This window comes from Neodiprion lecontei, chromosome 1, assembly GCF_021901455.1.
Source record: "Neodiprion lecontei isolate iyNeoLeco1 chromosome 1, iyNeoLeco1.1, whole genome shotgun sequence".
NCBI classification, from domain to species: domain Eukaryota; kingdom Metazoa; phylum Arthropoda; class Insecta; order Hymenoptera; family Diprionidae; genus Neodiprion; species Neodiprion lecontei.
Genome location: NC_060260.1, coordinates 6,846,941 through 6,871,731, shown reverse-complemented (window position 1 = coordinate 6,871,731; position 24,791 = coordinate 6,846,941). Strand labels below are relative to the sequence as shown.

Sequence of the window (24,791 nt, the reverse complement as noted above, 5' to 3'; positions counted from 1 at the left end):
TTTATAGCCTCTCATCCCTCGCCTCGTCTCCTCCCTTTCCCTCTCTCACTCTCTCTCTCTCTCGCATTATCGCCCGGAGTCTCGTGTGTTAGTCCAGCCCTATTAATGGGTGTTCGTTGCGACTTGTATACCAAGCACTGACACGGGTGCTGATCCGCCTTCGGACCGTGTGTAACAGGCTGTCGTGTAACGTTGGGCGATCTTTAGCATCGTCCCGATTTCAGTCCAGGAGTTCAATTTCTTGAAAAAATAACCAGGGATGATAAAAAATAAGGCGACATTATTGTACCGTTATACGAAACGGACGAAAATGGACGGTAGTTTGCAAACCTCGCATTTACAGATATGTGATCTAGATCTTAAATGAAAAATTCTCTTCAACTCGTCTGGCTGCAGGTCTGCGACGTTTCCTTTGACGTAAATTAATACAGTGAGTCGTCTCCGCGAGGAGAAACGCCGTGCAGCATTTCTGCAGAATCTTCTTAAGACTCGTTGAGAAAAATTTAATAACACCAGAACGTGAGAGCGTCGGGGTGGAAAGGAGAGGTAGGAGGGGGGGGGGGGGGGGGGGGGAGGGTGTGAGGTTAAACTTGAACGTAATTTTAATATCGTGACAGTGCGAAATTACACTCTTATAATATGAATAAAACTTTCGTCACCGTCGCCGCCGCTGAAGGCGAGAAACGAATGGTAAAAGAGCGAATTTCTCACGCATGCACGAGACTTTGATTTTAATTTGTAGTTTCGTTGTTTTTTTTTTGTTTTTTTGTTTTTTTTCTATCTCGGCGTTCGGCTTCTCCAGACTCCGTGAAGTAATTAGAGGTTCAAGTGATCGCAGTCCGCGTTAAAAATGAAGGAAAGTAACGCGGAGTGAAAACATCTGATTAAAACAATTCAAAGGGAAGCTAATGAACCCCGGATACCATCGGGGGCTTGATAACAGCACGGGAGCTATCAATTAAAATAATCTTGTTAATTCAAGTTTAATCCTCGTTCCTTCAGCCGGGGCGTCGTCGCAGCAGCGTAAATATATTCGTTTGAAGCTCAGAGCTTCAAAGAATTAGAAAGGAATCGCTTGTTCCCGGATCGAAAATTACGAGGACGATAACATATAAAGAGATAGAAGGAGAGAGGGAGAGGGAAATAATTATACGTATTTTCGCATTTATCTTTATATTATATACATATATATGTATGTATATATATCGTACATGTATATACTTGTAAGTGTGAAGAAAAAAATTTTTGAAGAGAGAGAATCGACGCAATTCTCACCCTCCTTATTTCACCCCAATTAACACGGCTCCTCTCGTCTTTGCATCTCCGGAATAAAACGTAAAGGTCGAAGCGTCTAAACTAAAAAAGTTTCTTGTAATATTCCACACCATGACCCATGAATGATTTATAGGTCCGCGTTATACCGCGTGTTGAGCATTTTTCGTCCAACCCCGCGGTGAAACAATATACGCGTTGCGAACCGTGCAAATACCTCCCGGCGAATGTGGAAGTTTCTTTTTTCCCAAAAATAATACCACAGACAGAAAGATAAAATGAATTGTTCGGCTTACGATAAAATGGTGAAAATAATGTTGCAAAAAAATGACATGGAATGAAATTACGGTGTTGTAATGCTTAATCATCTGTCAGAAATTTGAAGTGGCTTCTTTTCAAGTTACGATTCTTTTTCTACACTGAGGGAAATTTTCAGTTCCGTTTACCGCTCAGTCCTTGACCATCTTCATTTTTTACCGCAATCGAAAAACATAGTTCTAGGTAGAAAATGAAAATTAGTATTCCAGCTGTTAGCGGAAAGTCTAGTATCCGTTACTGTTCTTTCTCATTACGATCACTGTTACTAGATTTTCTTGCAATTGTTGCGAAAATTTAATGCTTGTGCAATAATAAATTGACGTTAAAGCCTTGTTTAACTAAAAAAGTAGAGTAAACCGAAGAAACTGATTTTGCGTTGCAATTACCAAAAAAGGATCGACGATAGCGCAAAATGTTTCGGCGTACCTCGTTTTTCGTAATTCCAACAATATTGAAACAGTTTTTTTAACGACACCTGTTTTACTAAATTTTTCTAGTTACCGTAACAAATGAAATTTTTCTCAGTGTCAAGGAAAGACTTTCTCTAGCCACATGACACCTCTTCAAATCTAGTCAAGATTCAAAAAATCCAAAAATTTTCAGAACCTGCATACTGCAACGATAACTTTTTACCGACGCAATAAAGCTACAGGTTCTTTTTTATTACCGCGGCACCATATATCCGTGATAGGTTGCGAACTTGTTCAAGGTCGGACGATGAATATCTCGGATAACGAAATGACTGACAGGACTGGAAGCCCCGGGCGGTGATTAGGGTAATGGATCTCTGCCCTGTTGGGACTCGAGTGGCGCGATGCCGGTGAGGCTGAGAGAAGGCTCCTCGTGTGACGTCACATTGAGTACAGTCAAGTGATTGATGCCACGTGAGCGACGGGGGCCCTTCGAGAAAATTATTATTCCTAGTGAATGATGAGACACAGCCGGGCGAGGCGGAATACGGACAAATAACGTGCCAAATCCTGAAGCCGGAAAATATCTACCCTCCAAATTTGAAACAGCGTAAATTTACCGGCTCCCAGCTTCGAGTATACCTACCAATGGAGAAATCGGTGCATATACGTACATGAGAATGACCAAAAACAATTGATTTTTGATCAACCAGATTATGTTTTTTCGATCAATTGAGTATGATCTGTTATTTTTTTAAAATCGGTTTTTGATTGTTGCTCCCACGAACGACGCGATGCAATATCGATTTACGTGATCAAAGTGTGAATTATTATTACTGTCTTACTTATTAAATACCTACTTCATATAATAAGTGAACGATAAATGAATATTTTCAATTTATTTACCTCATCCCTGATGTTTCCCGTTTCACGGAATGCAGATCTTCGTCGTTGCATTACGGGAGAAATTCAGAAACAATGTTGAACTCCGCTAAAAGTGTAATTTCCCTTTTCTCTGCTACCAGATTCTGCTAACCGGTTAGCGCAGCAATTCAGATCCTGATTATTGCGTCTGTAAAGTTTGACCTTTGAGTGGAATGTATCAAGTTTTAGCAATAAACTAGGGTCTAAAGAATTCGGAGTAAGGTACATAATAACGTTGCAGGAATTTATCAAGATCGTTGTAAATTCTTGTACCCCGTAGAATTACAGTAGATAAGAAAAGCCGACAGAGGGTTATTTTCGTTTTATTTATTTTTTTTTTTTTTTCTTTAAGAACGAGGGGAGTAAAACTCGTCGAACGTTCAGAATTCTTTCCAATTTTCCCATCCACGTACCTATACGTACACCGCAGCTTTTAGCTTTACGACGCGAGCTTTCTTCTCGCACGAGGTTATCCTTTTCAAATTTTACGATTCCCGAAAATCGTCAAACTGGTCCAGGTTATAGATTAAACCGAAGATTTAGAAATCTCTCTGGTGAAACTGTCCGTAGTGCGGTATAATTTCACCCTCCATTCTAAAAATGAATCTACTCAAACCGCTGAAGAAAATGAAAAAAACAAAGACAAATCTCAGAGCTGGAAACTTACCGTTCGTCGCCATATTCACAGGTCTGACTTCCTGCAATCCCGGGAATTGTATTTCGGCCGTGATTTATCTGCACGTTATTTTAATACTGACTCATAAGAAAAAAGTTCTTTCGTTGACAGTTTTCCGCCACAAATCACAATCGGTTACTGAATATACCGCGCTGTACTTTTAACCGTTTCATTTTATCCAAACGACTTATTGATTTCTGTTAAATTTATGACAGACAGGATCTGAGGAATCGAGTTAATGAAAATACGGCCAATTTGCAATTCTTTTGCTTTCGTTACGTACGATTTAACGATCCGCGATTTCGTTTGGCCGTTGAATAGAAACCAAGCGAATTGGCTGGCAGGATTTTGCAGAAACGGGGCAAACGAAACGCAACTTCATCTGGACTCGGGTCTCCGATTCCTTTTGACGAAGGTACGCGAGATGTTCTCGTGTGGGTGAAATGCCTCGGCGGATTGTTGCCAACTCAACTGCACGCGATACAAACGAAGGGAACACAATGGCAGGAAGAAAACGTAAAATCGTGCTTAAGACGAGTGAAAGACGTTGAAAACTGCAGTGCTTGCACTGCGGTGAAGTTTGAAAGCTCTCCGTTGCGCGACTGCACCGCTAGCTACATCCTTTCGGTCTCTTTCATTGCGCTCAGGGATGAGGATTCCCGCTGTGAAAATCCTTCGGTTACACGCGATGACGAGTTCGATGGAATAGGACCGTTTCTTACCCGCAGAAAAAGAATTCTTACATCTTAAAACGGAAAGCAGAGGCACACAAATATAAATAACACGGTAAAACTCACGATAAGTGACTGAAAACTTCACACCGAAATGTTTGTTTGAAAATAAGGAAACCGTTTATTCAAAATCGAATCTTATCCCCTTTCTGTTTAGTTGGAATATCAAGAAAGGATGAATGTAATGAAGTCTGAATTCTGGACCGAGACGAAAAGCAAGAAAATATTTATTTCGACTGACACTGGCAATTATTTAAAGGTTTTAAATACTTTTTCATTAATTATAACGAACTACGATTATTTTCCCCTTTTGCATTGGAACTATAATAATTGTCACAATTTCGATCCTTCGTTCGCAACGTTTTTTTCTACCGATTCGTTAACTCTGGTGTAAATTTATAACAATATGTACAATTAAGATCGTAAAACAAATCGAGCAATATTCAACATTATTACAGACAATGAAAAACAAATTTTCACTTCTCATTCATATTGTTATATCACCGATGGCTTTGATAAAATTTTCGTTCTTTACGTTTTTCTTTCCACATAGCCTAATCGAATTTTCGATTAATTCCCAACATGCGTTATTATATATATTTACATTTTTACCACTTTATTCATAACACTTTAATCATATAAATTCGTATAAATTATTTATACTACAATAATAATAATAATAGCAATAATAATAACCCGAATAATAATAATAATAATAAACTATCGTAAAACTTTATTCACATTTCCTCCTTAATTTATTCCTGCACTTTTTTCGTTCATTGAAATTTCAACGAAAGCACAATATTATTTCGAAAACATTGACTAGTAGTTCAGTTCGGTGCGTATAATTTTTCATGCATGCAAAACGGAAAAAAGCAACGCTGCGCCATCCAGCGAACGGTGGAACTTGATACAATTAAAACCACCCTCGCTAATTGGAAGAAAAAAAGAAAGAAAAAAAATTTAAATACTTCACCTTGGGAATCTTCAAAGTCGTATTTACCGTTTAAGTAATTATGTGTGCGATTATATTTGTATGCATTATATATCCTCTAGTTGAAATGATCGTTGTGTAGATTTTTTTAATGGATATTATAGCGTTTTGCTGCATTGCACTAATTATTATTTACGAATTGTATACCTGTTCATAACGACCTCGCGCATTTCTATCTCTTGCTTGACTAGTCGTGTCTATCATACTTCCTCTTTATCGTTTTTTTATTTCTTTTTTTTTTTCTTTTTCACAGGTGGAAATACGTTGTATAATTTCATTGATCAATAATTTTCACTATTATTACCGAGTCCGACAATCGAATCAATCACTGGTTCTTCTGTCGTGATTAAAGATCGTCATTCACTTTTTTTTCTTTTTAACTAGCACGATATATCGTATATCAGTGTATTTTGAAACCGTCGCATCATCATCACAATCATCTATGTATTATGTAATGTATAAATATTATGTATATATATATATATATGTATATATGCAATTACATACTTTTTACACAATAAATAACAGCACGAATTCCCTATTTACATATGTATCTTACCGGACGCTTATTTATACATATAATATCTCGAGATCGTCACACCCCTCGTTCGATAATGGAATTTGACAAAACGTTTCGATATCCAACCCTGTCTTCTTTATACATAATATATAAATCACACTTTATATGTATACGTGAATACGTGTGTAAAACGTGTATACACACTAAGAAACCACTCAGAATTCGCATCGTGGATTTTTATTATTCACGATAGATCAGGTCTGATCCTCGGAAGTTCGCCCGAGCGGTTTCTCTTTGATTTGTAGGGGTTGATTTTTGACCTGGACCTTGGTGAGTTTCTTCTTCTCCTTTTTCGACGATGTTTTTTTCTTTTTGTTAGCTATAGACTTCACGTTTATCGCCTGGCTGGCGATGTCCTCGCGAAACGCCAGGAAACCGAGCTGCGCGTGTGACGCCTCGTTCAGAGCCCTCGATCTTATGCAGGCGCGATATTGGTCCGTCGAAAGCCGCTGACCAGGACCCCCGGAGCAGACCTGCAAAACGGAACGGACAAAATTTCCCAAAGGTGTAAAGCAAGAATAACATTTTGAATTTTGTAATATCGAGTTCAGATTCGTAATCAGCGAGCCAAGAAACCCCCCTATACCAAATTTCATCTAAATCCGTAGGGTAAATTTGATGTATCCCTGAAAAGCTTGAATGGAATCCAGCCTCTTTAGGGCACACGGAATATAGTGGAAGTAAAAATCTGAAACAATTTGGGAATTATTTTTGTAATTATCTGCAGTCGATTTGTCGAAATTAAAAAATGACCTTTTTAAGGACCACACCCTACTGAACGCGGTATCTTTTTCCACCATCGTCTCCGTCAAACGTTCCGGATGTGGCTCGCCGATTTTCGCCAGACTTATATCCTCGTGCAATGCCTCGGAGTCGATGGTTATGGGAACTCTGCAAACACTCGGCATTCCGGTAGGCACGAAATGGGTTGGCAGTAGTTCGAGGAGGAGTTTCGGAGTTGCGAGTAAATATGACGGCACGAATCGCAAATAGGCTCGAATATGAGCCCATCCAAAATTGATCCTCCCATACATTTCGCATCCAGCAGCCCTATATGCTCAGACATATAGGTATAATGTATGTACACACGTATACAACTCATCGCAAATAATCCCACTCGGCTTTCAATCCGTTGTCCGATAGACTGAATGAAATTTAATTTCAGCCTTGCTTTTCCCGTCTGTTTGCAAATAACGGATTGCTGCACTGTGAATGACGATTTTCAACGATTGAAATATTGTCTGATTACGAGAGGCAAAAAATTACGGTATTTCCTTTTTTTTCCCAGTGATTTTGTATCTGTGTTCAACCGACTTTTGATAGTTTCAAATAAGGGACTATTTTGCGATACAAGAGTTAAAAGTCAAGATTCGTTAATACCAGAAGAAGTAATTACATAAACGAGCCATAAACGAACATATTTATCTCGCATCATCGTCAAGGGTGATAAAAACTTATGAGAATTAGATTCTTAGAGCTTTGATGAGCAGAGAAAAGCAGCCGAAGAGATCGAGAGTTTTCCGTGAAACTCACCGCTCAGCGCCAGCAGATAGTGGATAACGAAAAAAGCTACATTTCGAATACACAGCGACACGGAATATAGCTTTGGTTGCTTATCTGGGAGCGTTTAACGGTGAGTTTCACCGAAAACTCTCCGTCTGAACACAGCCTCGTTTACACGAGGTGGAGAAAATGGGACATGAACCCCTTCAATGCGGGAGGGGTTGAAACGTGGAAGCGGCAAAACGGGAAAGGTGAAGCACGCACGTTTGCCGGCTGTTCACCGTTCGTTCTACATTCCGTGAAAGCTGCCCGCCATATATATACATATATACGCATACATGTATGCAATTTGAACGAAACTGAACAAATCACTCGCTCGAGGCACGGCTGCCGGAAAGGTGAAACGGAGAAAATATTGTCCTCCACGTGTCTCTTCCGGCTCCTTCGCTTCGCCGCAAAAGGGGATGGGAAATTTTTGACCCCGTTACATACGCAAAACGGCTTCGCTTCGCGTACTTTTCACATCTACCCTGAAACGAACCAGAAATGTCTTCCGCATTGACACGGCGAACCGCTTCAAGCCTCTGGCTGCGAGAGCTTGACGAGAATCGAACCCCCGAAGCTGCCCAAACCTGAATCAGAAATTTTCAAAACAGTATCCAAGCTGCCGCAGGCGATTCGTTTCTCTTTGTTTCGCCGCTTTCTAACACGCAGGTTCGATTTCTGGAGGAGTCCTTTTGTCGCAGAAAATTGAATCGGGCTATTCTTAAGCGGCTTGATACTTGATACGGGGAATTTTCATCGTTTTTCAATGATTCGAAAAACGGAAACCGGGAATAAGGCGGAATCCAATTTTCCCGTACAGCCGCGAATTTCGAACCGTCGGACTCCCGGCGTAACTTTGTCCCTTTGGTAACAACGTTACTGCATCGGTTCGTTCAAGTTGCCATGTATACCAGGAGGTGTAGCCAAGGGTTCCCCCTTCCGCACACCTTCCAGGGTTGTCCCAGGTGTAATATAATTATTGGAAGTTTGCCGGTAATAAGCCAACCGTTGATTGGATTTACCGGATCCCTAATGATCCGTGCGGTGAACGCCGTATATACCCACATACCTATATATATAAGACATACTTCCAAAATCCATAACACCTGGCTACTCCCCCAGGCCTCAAAAGTTCGCACGAGTTTAGCAATGAACGTAGGTAAGAGAAAGACGGGGACCGTGAAAGAAAAAATGGAGAAATATGAGACAACGTTCGATTTCGAAGTATAACCTTCGGGTGCCAGATGTGGAAAATTCCCGGATCGGTTGCCCGGATGACCTTGATGTTGCTTCGGACGTATTTCCGGTAAAGAGTGACGTCCTCGCCACCCCATCCGACGATGTCCTCGTCGAAGCCACGCACCCTCAAAAAGTCGGACCTGGAAGAAGAAGAAGCGAGAAGTGAGAGGAGTGCAAAAAGTAGCTCTCAGAGTCTTGGGCAAAAAGAGTGAATTTCTAACCTATACTGGCAGGTCATTCCGTAACCGAAGTCTCTCCAGAATCCTGTGTCTCTGGATATGACAAGCTGATCCGTCTCAGGAGGCACTTCGCGTCCCTGAAGAGTGTAGACCACGTGGGGGTTGTACAGACTGAAAACTATCGGGTAGTAAACCTTCCGACCCGGCGCGGTGTTCCATCGACATCTGAAGCAAGCGAAAAGAGGATGTCGATTAACAGAGTAGATGGAAAGGAATTCTTCTTTGCTGGATGTAGTGTTAAGCCAATTATTGTCTACGGAAGACAGAAAAACATCAGAGGAACGTTTTGATTTTCATACCCTCTAAAAGGGACCTTTATAAAGAATCGAATTTATTGGATACGAAAAAAATACCTGTACGAGTGGAGGAAAGAAGTTAATGATGATTGTAATTTCTCTGAACTCGAATTGCTGTCGAAATTTTTATGCTTTCCATGCGCAGAACGATAAAATTCTGCGAAGCTCAAGAAACAGGTACGAAATAACTAATCATTTGCGAGAGATTGGAGAGGCCAATTCTATGAATGTTGATCTACGGATTGGTCAGTGGGAGGGGGTTGGAAAATTACCTGTCAAGGAACCTCGCGCTAAAAACGACGTCAACGTCGCACATGAAGAGAAGAACGTCGGCTTCACCGCCCCAGGCCCTTTCAGCACCAACGCGAAGTCCCTTCCCCCTTGAGAAAGTTTCGTTGAGAGCCAATAGCCTGAGGTTCTGATTGCTGCCGCCGCTTCCGCGGGTCATAAGAACCCGCGACATGATGGCCCGAGCCTCGGAAAGTCCCTCGGTGCCGAAGTAAACGACGGTCAAATGCACCCGCTTGTCGTTCTTCAGTCCAATTTTCACAAACTTGTCCATAAAGCTCTGAAAGGTGCTCGTGCGCCCCGACAACGGCAGGATAATGTGGATGAGCTCCTTCTCCTTTGCCGGCTGTCTTTCCGTCGCGACGAACTGGATCGGCGTGTAAGGTCGCATCAGGGTCACCTTGGTGTACCCGTTGGAAGTGCTCTGGGTGCTCTTGTTGAGGTTCTTCGTCCTGAAGTACATCTCGTACTGGGTGCCGGTCGTCGGTTCGACCCTGTAAAGACCCTCGAGGAAGTCCTCCAGGGTGTACTTCGTCGGCAGTTGACTCGTGTTACGGTTCAGGGTGTCCACCGCCTTGGTCAACGCCTCCAGGAGGTCCTTCCGTTTGAATCCGATCGGCTTCTCGACGACCCGCTTTCCCAGACCGAGGTCCACCGGATAGACGCGCGAGAAGGTGAAATGGCTGAACGCTATCAGCTCGTACTCGTTGTTGTGCGGAAGACCCTGGGATATTTCTGCCAAATCGACCTGACGCCGTGCAGCCAGACAGTCCCCGACGTCCGTCGTGTTCAGCAGAGACGCCACCTCGCTGTGACCCGGTGGACCACCTGGAAGAAGAAGAAGAACGGTTGGACGCGGTACGAGACGCGAATGGATTCGGTGGGTTTGATTTTACTGCCGGAAATTACGGAGCTTTTTATTTGCACCGAGCGTGTTATGCGATAGGGTGGAAATTACACTTCTTACGTTGAGAGCTGAGCTTCGGCCGTTTGAGGATAAACGGGACTCTCGAGTCTGAATCATGCATTGGCAAGGGAGAGAAAAACCGCTTACAGAAATGGACGCGGCAATGTCATTTGCCGCGATGATACCGAATGAGAATAAAACAACGTCGATTGTGTGTAATGGAAATGATACCGAGGAAAGTCGAACGACACAAGCTAAGATGTCAACGATTTTTGAGAATAGGTTTAATTCTTCGAACGTTAAAAATTATTAAACTCCAGAGTTTCGATCCGATTTTAAAGCTGTTTGGCTTATTTTACTCGCTGACCAATCGTAAAAAATTGTCGGAAAAGCATTCGTGATATATAACAGTACGATTTGGTTGTAAGCCGAAAATACAATCGTTTACGAACATCTGATATATTATATTTCGAAAACTCTTTTTTGTTCTTATCAATTCTGGAAATAGTTCATTTACAAATTCATTTCATTGTTAGTCGATCTCTGGTGATTTAAAAACATTAACATTTCAATTAAGAAACCCTTTTTTCCTTGTTGATATTTGACTCAAGCTAATCGATTAAATTTCTTAAGCAGTATTTCTTTTTCCTTGAATTTTTAATCAGACCTTGGTTCCCATTAAATCTTGATTAAATCTCACCAACTTTTGTTCATATCGCACACGCAAAATATCCTCTCAACGAGATGTCGGCTCGTAACGGAACTCACAAAGATCAACCGAGGCCAATTTCTGTGTTTTACCGTTGGCGAGAGTTGCTCCGAAAGAAATCGTTCCCGGAGACAACTCGTCGAAACTATCGAGTCGTAAAATCAATGCGTTCATTTGAGAGGCAAAAGTAATGAGGAAGAAAAAAAAAGAAAGAAAAAAGGGAAATAAAACGATCGTGGAACTATGGAACAAAGGACGCTGCCATCGTACAACGCGCCGTGGATAATGGCGGGAATATAAATCGACTTTTGCGTGATGATAAAATCTTAGCAAGGCGTACCTCGGTACATTATTATCTCTGGTTAGTTTTTCTCCCCATTTTAGTGCGCGCTGTTCATTGAAAACGGCGTGCCCGGATATCCGAATCGTTTCAGGGCGCCGTTCGGTCGATTCCCGGGTTTGGGATTGAAAGTTGATTTTTTTTCCTCAATGGCAGGACGTAAAACGCACGGGATTCAAATATTCTTCGCTAGGTAAAGTTTTCGGGAAATGAGAAGGGTTCGACGAAGAGACGCCGAACCGGCGTCGGTCAATGCGGTGGAAAAATTCATTATTATAGGTGCGTACGAACAGCAACCCTGAAGATTCGTGACTGGGACCGAGGCGATTCGTGATTCCGAGCAAACGAGTTTCTCGCAACTTTGATCACGTGATTCGGCGCGATAAGTGAACTCTTTGCTTCTTCGCTCCGATCGGATGTAGCTACGGCTTATCATACTTCAAAAGCGTATTAAACTCCGAGAGAGTGGATGAAGAAATGCAAGCTCCAGACCCGGCAGCCTTGCTCTGGGCGAAATTGAGACTTTGGAAAAGGCGAATGCATGGCTTAAATATTCGCTCGATATCGCGATCCGCCGGTTATTTACGTACCTACATATTTCACGTTAATACATCAAGCTTACGATATACCTTATGGGTAAGAGAAAATTGAGAGCGGAGGTATTTCTCAGTACCTGTATCAAATATTCCCGGTATTTTGTAATATTATGAATTATACGCGTTATATTGCAACATCTTTCGCAAACCCGGCTGCCCAGAAGAATTTCACTACGTAAATTTTGATCGATCGAATATGCCTGTACATTGTTTCGCTTATCGGTGTCTCGTAATTAAATGATTGATCAATCATTCTTGTTTTACATCGATTTCAAATAATTTTGTTAATCATCAAGCGAAGCCTGAGTAAAACGTTGACTAGAATTACATGACTCGACTGCAGAGGATATGTGAAATAATTGAAAATCTTTGAATGCTTCTTGAATGAAACTTCGGCAAAAATGAGGCGACGTTTCAAAGTGAGGTCAATATCTTCTCGGACAACTCAGAAATTATCAAGCGTACGATAAGTAAGAACGCGTTGCAGAAAGTGTCTAAGAAAACTTTTAAAAAAGCACCCGGAGTCGAGGTTTGGAGAAGTTTTCAGACCCACGAGGTTCAAACAGGGGTTCAGAGATTACGACGCGGAGGGCTGATGAAACAATTAATGCTTCTCGCGGTGAGCTTTGAACAGCAATCCCCCGGATGTGTATCTACAGACCTCGCCGAATTATATGCACGCGGAATACATATGTATACAGGGCGAAAGCTCGCCGAGATAATCATCGACTCCAGATTCCAGAATCCCTTGAGCACTCTGTCGAGATTACTCGAAGGGTGCTGAGAGGGCTCGCAGTCAGGGGGTGTGGGTGGTTGGCTCATAATAGGACGCGTGGCGGTTGACTCGTCTAAAGCCCCATTGTTCAACAGGGATTATTATCTATGGCCTGTCGAACGTACAGCCGGCCATCAACCCGGGCTGCGAAATATTCACGCAGCTCCGTGGATCGCCCGCAAATCGATTTCATATTCGTACCTCGCATAGTTCTATCCAATTTCAGCTTAGTTACACCGGGGTGAGTTTGAAATTCTGAATTTCACAAGTTCCGAAAGCGACGAATTACGAATTTTTCTGGTTTTTCACACCCACACGTTGAGTAAACGCTGTGTATATTTTAATTTTCGGAATTTTACTCAATCGAAACGTCATTTTTTGGAATTTTTCGTTGAAATGCAACTCACGAAAATAAAACTGTGTTAACAAGTTGTAAGAAAACATGTATGGTAACATTATTTCAAATATCAGACATATTCTGATGTTTGTTGTAGATGTTTCACTTTGTAACCTAAACAAGTCCGGATCTATAAAAATTAACGGAACGGTGTGAATTATGCGTGAAAAATGGCAAGAAATTTGTTAAGGAGAGTAGGCAGCGAAAATAAGCCGAAAATGGGATAAAACTCAAATGGCATTTGCGAAGAACTGAAAATTAATAGAATGCCGGCTTGAATTTGAAAAACATCAAAAAATGAATGACATTTATTACAATAACAACAATAATAAAAAGATTTTTTTTATATAGACGTAGGTTCACTTTATAGAGAAGGTCGATGTCTTCACTTAAAAGAAGAAATCAACGTGATATTTCTAAGCGTTTTTAAGTTATAGTGGCAACACTTGTTTAGAGAAAAACGCGTATAAATATGTATCACACACGAACGTACGGTTGTCTTTAACATACGATATCTTTTTTTAATTTTTCTTGCGCCAAACTGTTTGGAAGAGGTTATTGTAACAAAATAATAAGAAAAAGACGAACATTTCGAAGTTGTTCGGTGGCTACTCCCTTTAAGTAGTGATTTTTTTGATAAAGTTGAATTCGACCAAGTTCAGTTCCACTTTTCATCCCCTGCTTAATAATTTTATTGTTTCATCGATACGCCGTTGTAACAAGGGGACTTGTACCTAAAGAGTATCCAGCTACTTTGCGGTGGATTTGGAAGACAGGAGTCTCGACATGATGCGAATACTTTGAAACTTTGATCACTCGACGCCGGGAGGCAGACGAGCGTCGCGACGTTACCGCAACGATTAAGTAGATTGCCGTGGAAAATTTGCGGACATTCTGCGCAGACGGCCTGGCAACAGGAGACGTAAATTGTAAAGAAAGAAAAAAGAGGAAAGACGAAACGACCAATAAGCCGTCGATCAAACCACTCCGATATGCATCACTGCGGTTATTAATAAAAATGTACTTTCCAGTGTTGGCGAGAGGGATCATCGACGGGTATTTTACGGCAGTGATATTACCGGGGCGTGAAAAGCTTTCGAAATATCGCGCTTTTATCGAGGAGATGTATAGAGCTTTATCGCTGTTATTCGCGGGGCGAAGAAGCCTGCTAAAATACCCGAAAATAATTTATTCGAAGAGCATAATAATTCTGTCGAGAAAAAGAAAAAAAAAAATATAAACAGGATCAACCTATCTCCGTATCACTGAAAATTCTTCCGTACTTTCATTTTTCTATTTTTTATTTCTTTTTTTCTTCTTTATCCAGGTTCATAGAAGCTGAAATACTTTCGCAGAATATTAGAACCTTTGACGTAGAGTTTTTCCCGATCAAACTTTCCCGGCCACCGGTCCGCCTTGTACTTCTTATGCCCTCGATGGTCATTTCGCGTTTGTTCTCGCAAATTGACCATCGATTTAAACGCGGGGCGAGTCTCTTTATGTTCGCATACTGCGAGCTATTTTACCGAAGGACGTTTCTCCCCGTGGATATCTGGGAAAAACCGGACGCTTTACACCGCGGGGGATTCTGAAACAGTACCGTAAAATCTACTCGAAACTTTTCCCTCTATTCCTGCGGGGATAAATATCTAACCAGACTAACCGAGGGTGAACGAAAAAGACCCGAATTGCTGTAGCCGGCTCGAAGCGTTGGAACTGCGTCGTTTTTTCTCCCATTCTCTTCCTCCTTTCTCGGCTTATTTTCATCTCTGATCGATACGTTTCAAACGGCGCTCTTCATGGAACGAGTTCGAGAACTCCGAGCGTGCCAAAGAGTCGATGATTTAATTTTTTAACATACGGGGGACTGGCTGTTCCGAATTCGCAGCTAAAATCGTTCTTCAGGATTTCCCTTGGCTTTGAACACGTCTCTAAATTACCCTGCCAAATGTTCCTCGATTGCCTTTGACGCGTCTGCAGTCGTCGGGTGGACGATATTCAACGATACACGGTACAAGTAAACGTCGATAGCCGCGAGAATGTACACTTTGCGAGATAACGAACCTGTTAGCTGAAGGATCTGCAATTTCAGGGTTCTTATTTCAGCCGTAAGCCTTTCGACTTCAAGACGAGTTTCCTCCTCCCGTTGATTTGCCTCGGCAAGACTGGTCGTCGTAACGGGGCCTGAAACAGAAGAAATAAATCTAATCAGCGCGTATATTCGTTCAATATAAAATCCTTGTACATATGACGTGGTTGAAGAATTAATTGTTCTCCCGTACTGTTTCCTGCCCTCGAAACAACGGCGGAATTGGAACTGAAATTGGAAACTACGTCGCGACGAAGTTGGCCTTTGGTGCTGTTGCAGCCGACAGGCGATGCTGCGAGACGCGTTTATGACAGCTTCGGAGATACGCTTCACTCTGCGGACGGAATAACATCTCCAAAGGATCCGGAACCCCGAAATATCGCGTTACAATTTCATATCCTCATTCCACCCCTGGAATACCTCGTTTACTTACCGACTCGGCGTTTCGCTGGATAGAATTGTGTGGCTGGATGATATAACCCATGCAGTGAAACACATTTTGCCCCCAATGCGCCTTTCACTCCGCTCGCGAGTATTCAGTCCTAACGAGATGGGGAGGTATATCGAATATCTCGTTTGTTCGGCACTGCACCGGACGTTTTTTAGTTGGAAAACAATTCTCTCTCATGGATGTACGGGGAATTTGGCAAATTGATTACGCATCGTCTCTACCGACCAAGGGAAAACTTCTCCGAAGCATATTCCTGGTGAAAGTTTTTGCCGAAGATTGGACGAAGCGTTGGATGACGGCGAAGAAACGCCAAATCGATCCGTCGAGTGTTCGGCGATTTTTCATCAGATTAGAATATTATTCGCGAATCGAATACACGTGTAATGCGACCTATATTGAATTTCGTAGAAATTCTTTAAAGCCTCGAAACGAAAGAACTTGCAAATATTTCTTCCAATTTTGTGAATCCGGGTGTAATATCGAAAACGGCTCAACGATGCGAGGGAAAGGGTGAGCGTAGGGCGCAGGTATGGATTTGATCGTTGAACGCGTTCGGGACATCCGGGGTATCGATAAATGAAACTCTGAACGGCCATAACGCTCGGTTAAGTCTGTTATCTGGTACGGTACATGCAGAGGGTGGTGAATTTCGTCGCGAAAACGAAGGTCAAGGACGCGGTGAAAGGTGGGAACGAGAAAGGTGGGAATATCGACTATTTTTTAACGGGAAGAAATGCCGCGAGCAGAAATTAAGAGTAAATAATTTCTACTTTATCGAGGGAATCTGGGGAATTTCGGTGGAATTATTATTTTTTTCTCATTATTCGTTGATCCGAAACCACTTCCGACATGCGAGCACGTAATCCGTTGTAGGATTTTCCGCTCTACACGATGCTCAAGTCATTTTTCATCTATCGATAGCAGTTGTTTTTGAAGAAAACGCAAAAAAAATTTTAAAGCCGATTATGCGGCTCGAAAGTAATTTCGGACTTGAGTTCCTGAATATTTTTAATTCAGACCTATTTTGACTGGACTAAAAGTGAAACAAAAGCAACACCTTGGTTAGAGCGGAATCCTTACCTCGTTTCCACATCTTCTAAACAAATCTTCATCACGCGATGATTGAGCTTTAAAAAAAAATCCCGACACCCGGTATATTTCAACCCTAGGCTTGACATACAGCTACGGCTTATTCCCATCGTTTTATTAAACGCGTGTAACAAAGTTCATTTACACGGTAAAAAAATCTCGCGCCAGGTTGATTAATCAACTTTATCTTGACGGAGAATTTGAAAAGCTTGGACACCTTCGCCTGAATTATGCATGTACATGCGAAGAGCAGCGACTGCAATTAACGCCGATACACGAGCCAAGAAATTATGTGAGAGGAAGTTGACGAAAAAATGCTGTAAGCGTTTTCCGTTGCCGTTCGCCGGACCGTCGATTATCCGAAAGTGACTTTTGGCGTGAAGCTTTTTGTGTGCGCGCGCGTGTGTGTAAGCGTTTTCTTTTTTCATTTTTCGTCCTTTTATCACCCATTTTCACGTGCCAAGAAACAGGGGCGCAGGACAGAGCCATAATTCATCGCATGAACTGAAACGAAGACTCGCGTGAAATGGCGTCGGGCCAACCGACCAAATATCATCTCTCCGCCCGGAATAAGGTTCTCCCGTGAAAATTACCGCGGTTTCGTCACGCCACCGAAAAAGCTTCTTAAGGGCGCGTCAATCCCTCGACTCAAGAAAAACCTGCACCTCTTGCACCATTCTATGGAACCCAAATCCTGTTTCAGACTCGAATTTTTGGGTTTCAGACGAACGCTTTCCGCAGTTTACATTCGTAATTTTTCCCCCCGTATAATGTAAACATTGATAAACTAAACTTCCCCGGTTTTTACACCCCTGGTTACGTGTGTTCGATTTTCGGGCACAGAGTTTACGCATCGGGGCTGCTGGATCGCGGAGGCGGTTTGTAGGCGTACTTCGATAATGTCCACATGTCGATGGTAAACAGAAGCGTCAGAGTGACCAGCGATGCGTTATGGAATATAAACAAGCTTGCAGGATGGGACGGGGTTGGTTCATGTCCGGTTACGTCACTCCGCAAGCCCGCACCCTCGGAAATTCGGGTGGCGCGAGGTTTGATGGAATAACCCTTCGACAGCTGGCAGCGTGCAGAGAAGGGGTGAAGGGAAATTTCTCGTTTTCGCAATTGCTTTTTTCGCTCGATATTCAGTCGGCGCATTGTACAACGAAACGTTTTACTCCCCGGTAACTTCCGTGGCATATTTCGCAAATAATTAACAGTTTCCTAGCCCGCGGCGATTCGGGGGTACTGAATTATACATGCATGCACGCTATTGTTGGGTAATTAAAGGTCAGTCTTCCGCAGGCCCTGGGATCAGGTTTCGATTACGGAAACTCTACGAGGCAGTGGAGGATGCTGTATAATTACACCTAATTTCGCAACAACACCCTCGCTGTATTGTCTATACTTATAGTGTAATACACCGCAGCTTGAAAGCTGCTATCCGCTGCCAGTTTTCCATACACCGAGGTATAAGTTTCGCGGGTTCCAGTAATCGAGATCGATTCTAAGGGTGCACCACACGATACATTATTTTACAATGAAATTTGAGAACGATTGTATATTTCTCTGTATGATTAAGTCTGCACGTTACGTAATTCGAGACATTACAAGATACTGTTTCTATAAATATGGAGCGTAAATAAAACGCTTTGTTTGCTTACTTTTCTTATCTCTCGATTGTTTAATCACAGTACGATTTGGTTTATCGTCATTACGCAATTTATCACTTCCCGTCCGCAGTCGGCGCCGACTCGTGAATCTGTGTCTTATCTTACATTTGATATGTAGAAAATCAGGGGCGTATCTAGACTGTGTTTAGTATATTATTACACGTCTTACATCATCAAGCGTTGTTTATACGGGGTCAGTTTCTCCATTATCTCATGCCCCGTTTAATATATTCAACGCCGCTCGTGGAGATTCTCTCTATTTACGTTGGACTCTCCCAGTAAACATGAGCCGGTTAAAATGTGGTTGAAGAAACGTTAAGGTCGTATAATTATGGTATAGGTAGAAAATATTACCGTGTTCGATATACGGTAATTTTTCAGTAAAATATTAATCGTTGTCTCTCCACAAATATTATACGATTTTCATTACACGTACATTTAAACAACGGTTTCTAGACTAATAATCAACGTTTTGTTTACTAGTTCAATTGCTAATTTAAATTCGTTAAAAACCGGTATATTTATAGATATTAAAATACAAATTTTCTACGTTTCATCGTTAACGTTTTGTTGTGGTAAGCGAGATTCGTAGTATAAACGTGTGGTAAAACCGTTTATATTTCTAGTCTTATGAACAGTTAATATACATGTTTTATTCCTTCACCGGTAACACAAGCTTAACGTTTCATTCACTGCTTTTCTACAACATTTAAACAACGGTTTCTAGACTAATAATCAACGTTTTGTTTACTAGCTCAATTGTCAATTTAAATTCGTTAAAAATCGGTATATTTGTAGGTATTAAAATACAAAATTTCTGCGTTCCATCATCAACGTTTTATTGTGGTAAGCGAGATCCGTAGTATAAGCGTGTGGTAAAATCCATTATATTTCTAGTCTCATGAACAGCTAATATACATATTTTATTCCTTCACCAGTAACACAAGTTTAACGTTTCGTATAGTTACCATACCTTGCCAATATGTTCTCATTAATTGTTTAATAATTAAGTCAATACACTTTTGATCTACTGATCACATGTAATACGTGAAAATTACGTCGTACATAGACTTGTCATATCGATACACAGAATTATATACCTACTCGGGCCGAAACGTAAACAAGATTTGTTTCGTACCTTTCTGACCTTCATATCCAAGAATACTACCCTTTTCAACATAGTGAGGGCAGGAATCAACTTTTACATCATTTACTTACATATTGCGATGTTTGAATTTGGAACTATAATCATTATATTCAAGTTTTTCTCATGTTAGCAGTGACTAAAATTCAACGTTTTGTTATCCTCCTCAGCACGTTTTTCTGATTACCTTAAATTTTGTAAACAACTGGTCATTCGATTTCCAATCTTTTTTTTCATTCGATAAACTAGTAAGTATCATCAAAAATATGAAAAAATTCAGGTGACATAACACTAGAAGTGATAATTTTATTCTACGTAATATTGTAAAGTAGAACAATATGTTACCTCCATTTTTTCAAATTCTTTTCCTTGTGTTATTGTTAATTCCCCAACATAGGAAAAAAAGTTGAAAAATCGATGAACAGATTTTTTTACAAAGGTCACCAAGAAATTACGTAGTTGAGCATATAAGTGCATCCCTTCGCGGCGTCTTTATTATTTGTAAAACATACGTTTTCCTATACCATAATGTATATATTGGAATAACCCATGCTAGGAAAGCGAGTGGCCGTAGATGAAGCTCGTGTACCATGGATGTTACATATACGTATAATGAGCGCATGTGTCAAACGGCAAGCGGTCGCGAAGAATCGAGAATGTCCTAGCGTGAAATACTCGCGCCTCTTCTTCTGCCTCTGATTGGCTCGCTAGGTCAGCGTGTTGTAACTCGTACGGTTCCTGCACGCTGAGAGCCGAGGACGACGCGCCAGAATGCCCCCCCACCACCGTTCGCGAAGGCTCTCAGCTCACGCGATCAGTGAATCAGTCTAATTTGACCAACTTCCGAGGCCAGTGCACGTCCGTGTTTATGTGAGCCTTCGATATAACTGATCTATGCAATGTAGGTATTTGTAAAAGACTGTGTATATATTACATCCCAGTCAAGTTTCACGGATTAGCAGTGATATCAGGAAAGTTAATACTCCAACTGCGGTCCAATATTGGTTAAAACTTGCGTACTGCGTACCTAGAAGACGCCCTCTATAGCATCTGTGTTCTGTGTTGAAATAATGTGCCAATACCTTTTATTATTTTACTTTGTCAGGATTGTGATTTTTTACCTAGTCCCGAGATGAAAGTTAACAATTTTCCTCGTTAGGGTATAATCGTTGTATGATTATTTTGTTTCATGTTTTATTTGTTATCAAACCTCTTGTATCGGATATAAGTTTTTGTTTGTTCATGTTTACTTAATTTTACTATTTGCTATACTTCTATACTCTTGTGAGTACATCTGTACAATTGAGGTATGCGTATATGTAAAAGACTGTATGTTTATTTATACATCCCAGTCAACATTCACACAGTTACATCGTTGGCATAATAAAATGTCCGCATCAACGATACAGACAAACTGGTATATAAAAAACTACTGTTATGTTTCGGATACATTGTTAAAGCGGATATTTCGATACGTGTGCAATGTAACTATTGTCATTGTTGCCTTGGATGAAAGTACCTTATAATAAATATATATCATGTTTCGCAAAGGTGTGTGCTTTATCTCATTTAATTGTCCTGTATTTCTCATAAGAATACATAGGTGTGGATGTAAAATAATTAATATCATTTAATTGGTGCAAGTTACCATTACTGAAATAGCTAAGAATGTGAGCGTTGCTGTATCATCTAACCCCTGAGATAAGTCCATATTGACCATACAAGAAGCTTTTAACAGCTTGTGCATTAATATAGTACATGAAAAATTATACCGAAAACATATTCTCAAGTTGGTTGTTACACGTTTATCGGAACCGCGTGATACTCGATTAAGTGTATTCAATTAAACGTATAATAATTGTTTACGGATATCGTTTTTACGTTAAATCAACACACATTAAGTACGTGTATTATTATAAAAAAAATTTTCCAATGAACACGCTTATTAAACGTGTTTGAACCACGAAAAATGGTGGCTATAACAGGTATATATTAAACGTCTACGTTAACATTTAAATTGCGTTCTTTCATACTTGTTTCATTACATTTCCGAAAACCGTAATTTCGACGTTTACTTCAACCGTGGAATATCCGGATCATAATCACTAACAGAAAACGTTGATGAGCGCAGTCGAAAAAACCTGTATCAGGGCGGACATTTTTCACGAGAAAAAACGTATGTGCTGAACGATTATTCAACTATATACAACGTTATTTTTCGACGAATTTCTTACGATTTATTTACCAGCAATGTTTATTGGGCTGAGACCATTTCGCGAAACAATTTCTCGTATCTGCTGCTCTCTCTCTCTCTCTCTCTCTCTCTCTCTCTCCTTTCTAACTATATCTCAACTATACAAATCTATAACTTTTATATTTTTAACTAGTATTAAGTAATTATTATTATCTTTGTTCTAATGTTTGCCCGAAGGTCACACCAAGACACAAATACTGCACTTATCAATCCATTGATCAATCTCTCTCTGTTTGTATCGAAACGTCTTCTCCTCCAGTTGTAGGGGAAATCGATACTAATCGTCACTGAAAAGATCTAAGCCTTGTGAGAAAAGAAAATTTTTCCAAGGATCATTCGTAGACAGGCGTCGGAAGTGGAAAAGCTGTTGGGAGCTTTTCGATCCAGCTTCGATAATCGGAATATTTCTTGGGCAAAGCTCGACTCGCGTTCGGTAACGATATTATCCCCGCGTCTCGGCAGACTTGTTAGCGGTGGTGATAATTTAAGATCCGTACGATATAATTAATTGCCGTAGTCGCACCCACCGCCGCTTCCTCCTTTGAACAAAAAGCCACGTTGAATGTGCGTCATCGTGTGCCACTGACGTACGATGGATGGGCAGACACCCTCTATTTCTCCGTCCTTCTTGCTCTCCTTGATCTCCGTCTCCGCTAATTCCTCTAATTTCACCTCGACTCGGCAATGGTAGGTAGGTACTTTGATACAGACGAATAGTGACTGGCACGTTTCCTCGAGTGGCTCTTTGCTCGGAATCTAATGCCCGTCCAAAGACTCCCGACTCCCCTCACCGCGTGCCATTCAGTCATTTCGAATCTTGGGAAGCTGGCGGCACGTGAGGGTAAGAAATAAACGTCGCGGTGATAAGAAGAGAGGCAGATTTTACTCAAAACTGACGGAAGAGAGACGCACAGCAAGGTTTTTGCTAAATGAATACCCGTGGCAACTATATTTTTTACTACAAATGTAGGTAGCAGATTTTACACTACACGCAGTGGTTTTCACTGTTTCTAGAATAAATTTCTGAATGAAATTTGCTGTCGTAGCTTGAAATCGAACAAATTTACTAAATTCCCAATCATTTTAACGCAATTTCAAACGAACCATGAATATCTATTCATTTCTTTGTGAATCCACCACTTTTTATTTTTGCGTTTTCAAAGAGATATTAGAATCATCCAAATTCGATTATTCGATAAAGAGCTTCAATTCATTTCAATGGTTGGTTAGTCAATTGCAGTACCAAATTAAGAAATGGAATAGTGATTTTTTAACGTACCACGAAAAAAAGGCAAATATTTGGATAAAACGTTGGTTAAAAAATTGTACGGGAGTAAAAATACATTGAGTGCTCTGTCATCATTTTGGGGTATATATATTTCATTTATAACATGCCATGCCCTAGCCCTGCAGTCACTTAAAATAATACATTGCGTTGAGGGCTGTATACATGTATATATGACGCAATGCGCGATCCAACAGCAGCGTGTATTCATCTTGATTAAACGTACGTCACGGTAAATAACAGGTGTCGTGTAAGGATAAAAGCCACGTGGGGTGGCAGAAGGAGAATAAATTAAAAAAAAAAAAAAAACGGCGAATTGGGCATAGCAAAAAAGGGGCGAGGTGCGAATGGTGAAACTTTTTCAAAGAAATATCGTACAATACATATTTTTCCATTCTTTTTTCGAACTTTTATCAAAAAATATATTTTTGTCGTGAAATTTAAATTGTTGCCAGTTAAAAAATGTGCAGCAGCCGTTCTTCAATTAATTATGGATGAGCCAATAAACCCGAAGTAATGAAATAAGCGTTTGATATTTGAAAAATGTTCAACACGTACTCAGACGTTTAATATAGACCGTTTGTCGATTTGACTTTTTGTCGTACGCATCCCTTAAGATAAAAATTGATTTTCGGCTATACAAACTAGACTCGGTCCTACAATTAATTCTGATAAACGAGGTTCTACTGTAGTTAAAGCCCGGCGAATTTGACTTCGTCTCAATGTTGCATTACAATGTATGCGCAGCTAAAAAGAGGAATCGGACTAACGCTAAAACATTGTTAAACAATAACGAAAAAATTCGATTACCCAGCCTGGAACAGCGCAGATGTACGCACGCGTGTATCGCGCGAAGCCCATTGTTATTTCGCATATAATAGCCTGTCATCAGCGGCATTGTTGCACATTTGGTGTAGAGGTGGAGTGCAGACGGCTGCGTGTATACAAGCCCGTATCCTGCGAGGGGTGGAACCGCGGATAATTCGCTGCAAGCTTTACGGATATTATGCTTGCAGCAAACCAGAAATTATCAGCCCCTCGCAGCGATTATTTTGACAAGCCTGATCGCGAAGGCTGATGTACCGGGTGAAATTTCGACCCGGAATGCTGCCCGGATACGTGCAGAAACCGGCATCGCCCGGAAATACGGCGGGCTAAAACGGTTTCCGGCTCGATTTATACGTTTTCCAGTTTCCTCCTCAAACTAACAACCCCTCCTCCTCACCTTTCGTCGCCCCGGGCTGACTCGCCGCGCATATTCATCCCGCGAAACAATGGAAATTCAATTAACACCCGCTTGTTTGGTATTTCCATCCGGTGATCATAATTATTGGCACGTCTGTGTAACCCAGCAGTTTCGGAGATTATTAATTATCGTATAAAGTGGTCAAAACCTACACTCGTTTTGTCTTGTTACGTCGATAAGCTTCTTTCACACTCCGATTATGTGCTCATTCCATTGTGGAAAATTTCGATACAATCTTCCGAGATCTTTTCGGAGTAAACAAAGGGTGTTGCTGGGTAAGCATGCCTTATCTCAAAATAGATTCTGCGGGTGACCGACTGTTTT

At 41.1% G+C, this 24,791-nt stretch overlaps 1 protein-coding gene across 1 annotated transcript in view; it reads right to left on the bottom strand.

Annotated features, from left to right (window-relative positions):
* Positions 1–5,507: 5,507 nt before the first annotated feature.
* Positions 5,508–24,791, bottom strand: part of LOC107225156 (chondroitin sulfate N-acetylgalactosaminyltransferase 1) — a 65,532-nt gene continuing 46,248 nt past the window's right edge. Inside the window, exons 4-8 of the mRNA XM_046735451.1 lie at positions 15,304–15,423; positions 9,500–10,343; positions 8,914–9,096; positions 8,685–8,832; positions 5,508–6,378 (exon numbers count right to left, since the gene is read on the bottom strand). Of these exons, the coding sequence (XP_046591407.1) occupies positions 6,100–6,378; positions 8,685–8,832; positions 8,914–9,096; positions 9,500–10,343; positions 15,304–15,423 (1,574 nt within the window). The 3' untranslated portion in view covers positions 5,508–6,099. The remainder of the gene's footprint in view (positions 6,379–8,684; positions 8,833–8,913; positions 9,097–9,499; positions 10,344–15,303; positions 15,424–24,791) is intronic.